This window comes from Scomber scombrus, chromosome 23 (genome assembly GCF_963691925.1).
Source record: "Scomber scombrus chromosome 23, fScoSco1.1, whole genome shotgun sequence".
NCBI classification, from domain to species: Eukaryota; Metazoa; Chordata; class Actinopteri; order Scombriformes; family Scombridae; genus Scomber; species Scomber scombrus.
The window spans coordinates 22309937-22318278 of record NC_084992.1 but is presented as its reverse complement, the minus strand read 5'-3'; the positions used below and the strand labels follow the sequence as shown (position 1 = coordinate 22318278).

The window sequence follows — 8342 nt, the reverse complement described above, 5'->3', positions numbered from 1 at the left end:
TCTAGGGTGGCCTCACTCCTAGGAAATGCTGGAAACTATAAACATATAGTTTTAATCAGAAAAAGGAATGTTAAGTATGAGATTGACTTTATGGTCTCGTGATACCTTCAGCCACAGAAGATGGTTTAAATCAGTGGTGTCCAATCCTGCTCCTGACCTGGAGAGCTACTGTCCTGCATGTTTTAGGTATCTCCACCACTCTAACACACACTTGATTTTTCGTTATCAAGCCCTTTGACAAGCTTCAGCTGTTTGATAACGAGTTAATAATTAGAATCAGGCGTGAGTGGAGAGATACCCGAAACATGCAGGGCAGTAGCTCTAGAGGAGCAGGGTTGGAGACCTCTGGTATAGAGGAACATCCAGGAGGTCGACTCTTCGTCTTATCTGGAAACAAAACACAGCATCCCATCAACATATGTATCAGGATGCTTCTTATATTTTTTATTTGAAGGTGTTCCATAGTTTAAGTAATATTCATTATAATCTTGAAGTGTATAGAACCATTCCAAGTATAACGAAACATACAGAAATGTATCAGTAGACAGCACTCTAAATATGCTTCATACAGTGTAGGCTGTACTGGTGACATCATCTTACCAAAGCCAGTGTTTATATTTCAAACTTAGAGCAGAAGAGGAACAAGAGTGTGCCTTAAGTGCCTCAAGTGCCTGAGCCACGTTCTTCTTCTTTTTTCTGCCAGCAGAGGGAGACAAACATCCGACAGGACTGCTTTAAATGGAACTGCATCATATGTAATGATTAACACCTGGTTATGGTAAATGGAACTGCATCATGCTCACACCAAGACAATTCTTCATATTATAAAGTAAATGAATGAAGGTCTGTATGAAGTTATTTATATTTTTAACATATTCTATTACTCTTAAATGCAATGAAATAACTATGAACCTTGCTCCTGACTTCTCAAGGCACTGCGCTTGACCACTACAAAATATAAAGACTGTCCCTCATTTAGTGGAACCAATCTGTTCAAAATATTGTTTTTATTACAAAAACTGCAAATTACGTTATAATAATATAAATCAACTGATTTACAACCAAAAAGGGTTACTGCAAAATGAATCTGTCAGAACTTTCAAATGTCTGATCTGATAAATATTTGGAATATATATATATTGGAAAAAGCACAACTGCAGAAGTTTAACTAATCAGTGTTAACAAATCAAATGTGACACCTGAATTGTGTCAACTTTTGCTTTTGTACTTATGTACACACTGTAAAGTCAAGTCTAATGATTCCACGCTGAGCCTCAAACCTGTTCTCCCTGCCCCTCCCACTCCCACATGATTGACAGTTGTCTGTCAGAACCTGTCCACTCCTCCCCTCCCATCCATCATATTAAAAGCCAAATTCACCCCTTAGTGGTCTCAGTTTTTCCTCCACCTGATCCTCCAGTTACTCTCACACTGGGATGGAGTGCAGTACTTACGGTAAGACGACGCATTGCTTTTCTATCAACGTTAGAAAGATTTGAAAGCTTTTCTGATTCTTGTTTGTTTCACTCTCTAGTTGAACTTTGATTTTTATTGAACTTGACAGAAGGTTTAGAGGATGGTAACACTTTACTTGAAACGATTTAGCTTTTATAAGAATTATATAACACTTATATAAACACCTAATAAAATAAAATACATCAGTGTGTTAGTTAATATGAGTTTTAAGCAGGTAGAAGGATAATTATATCAATATATAAATATCAGTGTTTGATAGATGACAATATAACATGGCTGTTGTCATATTACACACTTCAACAAATCCTCACTGTGTTAACTATTACCTTATTTACTTGATATTAACCATTTATTAACATTTACTCATGTATCAAGCAGAGCTGTTCACAAGTCATTTTTTACAAGTCCAAGTCAAGTCTCAAGTCTTTGAGCTAGAGTCCAAGTCAAGTCTCAAGTCTTTGAGGGTCAAGTCCAAGTCAAGTCTCAAGTCTCTGGTCAAGAGTCCGAGTCAAGTCTCAAGTCTCTCGCCAACACTAATTCAAATTCAAATTCTGACCTTAGAGCTGTACAATCCTTCATCCTGATCAGTTAGCCTTGCGAGCACCTGCCCATGTCTGTTTTTGTGGTGTGCTGTCACTGAAGTTTGTATGTAAGTATCTGTTTGTATGTTGAGATGTCCTCTCCTGAAACTGTAACCAAATCTACCTTCGGCTATTACCTTGACCTAGACCTTGATATAGGACAGTATGAAAATGTACCAATTGTAGGTTCACTATAGAGAATCTACTGCAATGTGATGTGAAGAAACATACACTAAGAACTATTTCAATTCCATAACTGTATTTTCTTCAACAAAAAAATAATTATTTTAACAATGTTGTAAAATATAACAAAATGAACAAAACATGAACATCACAGAAACACTGCACTGCAGTTTAACACTGTGGTACAAACACATGTTCATTATTTTTTTCTCCAAGCTGCCTTTTATCTGCTGCTTAACACAACACACAGCAGGGAATGTGTGGGGATATTATAAAATATATATATATATATATATATGACCATAGTTAACCATAGTTAACGCAACGTTGTGTTTTAATAATTAGAGTTGCGGTGGTTTCCTGTCTGAGCTTTTAAAATAAAACCTTTGCTATTGTGCGCTTCTTATTATTATTAACAAACAAATTTGGGGCTTGTCAATTACGGGAGAAATGACGGGAGGGCGGCGGGAGATGGTTTCGAAATATGGGAGAACCAGGGAAAAACGGGAGTGTGAAGGCATTGTATCCAAACGTAATGATCTGAGGCACTCCTGCTGAACTTATCGCACTCGCCATTGTCAATGTCTGATACTGAAGATGCGCGCTTCACACATGGCGCATGCGCGTGGCATGACGTTGGTGTTTACATCTAGCTCAGAGCCAGAGATCATACAAAAAGATGAATGACAGATAAATAATGAGAATAATAATAATAACATGAAATAAAGGTTGTTCGCGAGTCTCGAGCCTCGAGTCGAAGTCAAGTCTGAAGTCTTTTGAGGTCGAGTCCAAGTCGAGTCTGAAGTCACAGTTTAGTGAGACTTAAGTGCAACTCGAGTCCGAGTCGCGAGTCCGAGTCCCCAGCTCTGGTATCAAGACATGTCCAGCTTGACCACAGGAAAACAAAACAAAAAAAAAACAATGAAATGATCCCACGGTTCACTTCTCTCACAGCTTTTCATTGCTTCATCAGCAGATAGATGAAAAAAAACGTGTATCAATAAATAAATACTTCACATTCTATACTACATTCATGCATTTGCACAGGCACAAGGTATATTATCTTTGGTTAATTTTACAATAAATGACTTTACAGCAATTCTTCAACCTCAAGTTCAAGTTTATTTATTTGTCATTCCAACAATATCTATTAAAATATATATATATATATATATATATATATATATATATATACAGTGGAACCAAATTGTTTCTCAGGACCAAAGTGCAGAGAAAATCAAAATAAATAACTAAAGAAACACATAAGAACAGTTAAAAGCTGTTAAAAAATAAAGACCAGTGCTATCAAGTGCCAGATATATTCATAATAAATAATAATTAAGAGGTAGCTGATTTATGGATGTATTTAAGAGTCTTATGGCCGGAGGAAAGAAGCTATTGCACCTAAATGACCGTAATCTATTGTCTGAGCTACAGTCACATGTGCTCAATTAGTAAATATTCTTTTTTTTTCTCTCAGCATTAGGCTTTAATACATTATGATATATAACTTATAATAATGTGTCATCAGAGTGAGTTGATTAAAGTGTGTGAAATAAGATGGCACTGAATGGGCCTCATGTATATACTTTAATGCATTATATAATAACTCATAAACTGTACATGTCATCATTATGGAATTAAGTTTTAAACCTTAAACACTCGTGAGAAATAACTATAAGAAATCTCATAGCACTTATCTACAAAAACTACAAGAGCAGATGTGCACCAAGAGTATCTTTACTAATCTTTTTTTTTTTTAAACAATGGATAATTAAATATGCAAATGTACCCAATTATTTATAAAAATGCAGGAATTCATATATGAATGGTGTGTATCAAAGATTTACAAGTGAACCACCAAGGAATACTTCATGTTATATTGTATTATCAATTTTCCTTCATCTGTTTATACACTGGTCTTCATAAGTGGTTAACTGATACATTATTACATGAATAAACACTTAAAAATGCCATTATGTCTATTTTTAATCTTCTGCTTTGAAATGCTACATAAGAAACTTTCTATACAATCTAAAGATTTATGATTAGAATACAGTGCAAATTTAAATGTACTGTCATATATGTTATTGATATTTTATAGCTGTCACAGAGCTGGACACCCTGGAGGTTCCTCCTCTCACCCCGACCAGTAAGGAGGTCCTCACCCAGGCAGTGACAGCCAGTTTCGCTGGCTTCACCCAGGAAAGAGTCAGCCAGCACTTTCCACAAGGTACATCCTGATCCACCTGCAGAATACTTCAGTCATCAATGAAGGAGCGAAAGATTCTATTAAGGATATTAAAAGTTGAAGATTCAAACATATTTGCTTATGGGTCAATGACGTATAAGGATTTAGAACAACTCAATTGTAGAATAATAAAAAACAAGCATATCTAATGCAGTAGTTCAAACATTCAGAATGTTGTGTACCTGAAGATTCATATTATACATTTGAAATTAAGTGATTTTAGTGGATTTTTTCAAGATTAATTGGCACTGGCCTTTAAAAAAGTCATGTGGTGCGACCATGATTCATCTTGAAATAAATTAATTTACTTAACACGCTTCACATCTTTTTTTTTTTACAAGTTTTCAGTAATATAAAGTGTTTGGAAACAAAGTATTTGCATTTTTTAAACATTTTTTGTAAATGATGATCTTTTATTTATATAAGATATTTCAAGATGAATCATGGTCGCACCACATGACTTTTTTTTCAGGCCAGTGCCAATTAATCTTGAAAAACCCACTAAAATCATTTTCAAATTATAATATGAATTGTCAGGTACACAACATCCTGAATGTTTGAACGACTGCATTAGATATGCTTGTTTTTATTATTTAAAATTGAGTTGTTGAAAGTCCTTATACGTCATTGACCCTTATATCTAGATCCTAGCTTGTGGTCTGAGTGGGAGGTGAACCACTGGCTGGAATGGTGTCAGACTGAGTTTGGTCTTCATTACCTGGGTTCAGACCTGAAGGGACTGCAGGGTAGTGAACTATGTGGTCTGGACCGAGAGACTTTCCTGGGTCTGATGTCTGACTGCACTGCTGGAGAGATTCTGTGGGAACATCTGGAGATCATGAGAAAAGGTAAGATAAGGAATAAGAAGAAAAGCTTGGAGGCACCACAAATGCACTCTTTCAATACCAGATGTTTGCATGACTTGTAATTTGCAACTGTTTAGTTCAATCATAACCTAAAATTCAGGCTTTCTTAAAATGATATACAGTAAAGTAACCAAACAAATTATATGAGACATCTTGACTTGTTCTTCCCAGTATGGGTTACACACAAAAAGTGCCACACCCTACAATTCCCATAATGCAACTCGGGTGCAATATCTTTATTAGACACTCTCTACCTGCTAAATGCACACATCTTTCAAGTTTTACACCTCCAGTTTGTGACACTGGCTAAGTTTATGCTGGTAGTTTGATGAATTCATTTTAATATCCATCACTGTCGACTTATCATATGATACATGGACAAGACCTTGATCATTTTTTGACCTCAGTATTGCCAGACTTCACATTAGCAGCTAAGAGGCTATTCATGTCACATTGACTAAACAAGTAGTGTCCTCCATAGTTATCGTGACAGGCCCATTACTGGGTTTAGCTGCTCTGCTGATCTTTCTTGTGTCTTTAATATTTGTCAACCATGTCATTTGAATTTGATTCTCCAGAGAATGAATATGACTGCAGTTCTACATTGCCCTCCTACACAGTGTCATCTTATTGCCATCCTCTAGTCAACAAAGGTAATAATATCTCACGTTTCCCGTCCAGCCTACCACTTCCTCCTGTAAATGACTGCATTGTGTCTTATTATAATATCATTCTCATAAAGTTAACAGTTCTATTGTCTATGTTATTCCCCAAGAGAACTACTCAGACTACGTTCAGGAGCATTCAGAGAAGCATAGCTACCATGTTCAGTATCATCCCACTGAGAGGACAGACCTCCATACTCTGGACCCTGTGACTGTACAGCATCACGACTACTATCTGGTCAAAACAGAAGATCCAAGCAGGAACATGACATCTGTCCCGCTGCTACAGGAAGCAGGAGATAACAGAGGTGAGAGGACCATGCTCAAAACAGTTTATACATTTAAATGTTGCATACTGTGGTGACTGAAGGCATCGTTCTGCTTTAGCCTTAAAATTGATACTGTTCAGACTGAGTCATGTTTCAAATCAATGGAAATGAGTGGAATTTTGTTTCGTAAAATTTGATTTGAAAACAGCGTAGCAGTATTTTGTTCCAGAAGCAATGTCCTCAACATTTTTTATTGGGACTACATTTTAGTTTTGGCCTCTTTTAGCTAGTTGTTTTGACTTTTTTGACTCTGAAATTCGAGTTTTATTGGTCTCTTTTCTAACTGTTTTCAGTAAAAAATGCTCTAAAAACATGTTCAGCACCAAACAGCAGACATACACAACTAACTGGTGAACATAGTAGAGCATTTAGCAGCTAAAGAGGCAGATATAATTCTCAGGAGCTGGTGGAGACAAAAAACAGAGCAAAAAGGAGAGTGAATATTGCTTAATGGTAAAGTTGCTCTGAGGCTGCTGGATGTTTTCTAGCACATTTACCATAAAAACCTTTATAATAACCTAATATGTTGTGTTTTTCATAATTTTGTGAAGTTCTTTAGCCTGTAAGTGGCTAGTAATAAATTAGTGTCCACAGCTTGCTACCAGTGACCAAAGAAAAATGTTTAAAGTTTCTCAAATTTGTGTCGTAACTCAACATTGAATTGGGGCAGGAGACTTTTCCAGAAGACTGTAACATCATGGTTTGTAATCCAAACTGTCTTGAGATAGATAAAGTACACCTGCCTTATTCCTGTGTCACTTCTATTCTGTACTTCCAGAGACAGACTCGGAAGTGGAAATGTCTCACAGCGACGATTCGGACATTGTGGGCTCTAAATCGTGGACCGGTCCGCTCCATGATATAGAACCAGTGATGGAAGAGACTTTGTCAACAGATGTCTTCACTTTACCACAGACACACAGAAGCTTCAAAGAATATGTAGGAAAAAGGACAGACCTGAGCAGAGCTGTGATACCAGCAGCCATCCTCGCTGGTTACACTGGTGAGTCTTTACTAATGGAACCTCGTTTTAGCTTTAGATGAATCCAGCAGGTGTTTGAGCTTGATTCTTGCCATCATGTTTCAATAGGAAGTGGTCCCATTCAGCTGTGGCAGTTTCTACTGGAGCTCCTGACAGACCGCAGCTGTCAAACATTTATAAGCTGGACAGGAGATGGGTGGGAGTTCAAGCTGACGGACCCTGATGAGGTAATGTGATGTCAAGCACTCTTACATTTGGGGGAATACATTTGTTGTCCATTGTACTCACAGAGAAGATGACTTTCAGATAACTGTAGGCCTTTTTTTAGTTCTGTATGACCCAGTGCTACTGTCCTCTGGAGCTAAGGTGTAGCTTTTGTCTCCAGGTGGCGCTGCTGTGGGGTCGGAGAAAGAACAAACCCAAGATGAACTATGAGAAGCTGAGCCGCGGCCTACGCTACTACTACGACAAGAACATCATCCGCAAGACCGCTGGCAAACGCTACGTCTACCGCTTTGTCTGCAACCTGCAAGGCCTGCTGGGATATGAACCCAGGGAGCTGCATGCCATGTTGGACATCAGTAGTAAAAACCACTAACAACCACAACACACACTGGCAAACAGTAGTAAAGAGACTTTTTGATATAGGACACATACTCATGGATCTCTGTTATCTTTCTGTTCATTTCAGTTCTCAACCTCAGCAGATGAAATGTAGCACTTTAACTTATTGTGACTGTCAAACAATAAAGCTCACAGCACAGTCATTTATGTAACTTATTCCTATGTGTATAAATAAGACTGATTGGTTGTCAATGTACAGTATTATCTACATATAACATTCATCTTTTATTAAAAAATTAACCTTAATTGTTGACTTTCTGTTTTCATTTTCAGAGAGAGAGAGAGAGAGAGAGAGAGAGAGAGAGAGAGAGAGAGAGAGAGAGAGAGAGAGAGAGAGAGAGAGAGAGAGAGAGAGAGAGAGAGAGAGAGAGAGAGAGAGAGAGAG

At 37.3% G+C, this 8342-nt stretch overlaps 1 protein-coding gene across 1 annotated transcript; it reads left to right on the top strand.

Moving 5' to 3' along the window:
* Nucleotides 1–305: 305 nt before the first annotated feature.
* On the top strand, nt 306–8044 carry LOC134006248 (protein c-ets-1-B-like). Its single transcript, XM_062445335.1, has 9 exons — nt 306–420; nt 4345–4473; nt 5136–5339; nt 5936–6010; nt 6133–6330; nt 7130–7354; nt 7442–7560; nt 7719–7917; nt 8025–8044. The coding sequence occupies exons 1-9, from the start codon at nt 306–308 to the stop codon at nt 8042–8044; spliced, it is 1284 nt and encodes a 427-aa protein (XP_062301319.1).
* Nucleotides 8045–8342: the final 298 nt, after the last annotated feature.

What these genes read in the sequence shown, in the direction of transcription:
- LOC134006248 (XM_062445335.1), top strand. Translation starts at nt 306, where the DNA reads ATGCAGGGCAGTAGCTCTAGAGGAGCAGGGTTGGAGACCTCTGGTATA. An exon ending in TCTGGAGATCATGAGAAAAG is followed by an intron (nt 5,340 to 5,935) that starts GTAAGATAAGGA and finishes TTGATTCTCCAG; the next exon opens with AGAATGAATATGACTGCAGT. An exon ending in CCATCCTCTAGTCAACAAAG is followed by an intron (nt 6,011 to 6,132) that starts GTAATAATATCT and finishes TTATTCCCCAAG; the next exon opens with AGAACTACTCAGACTACGTT.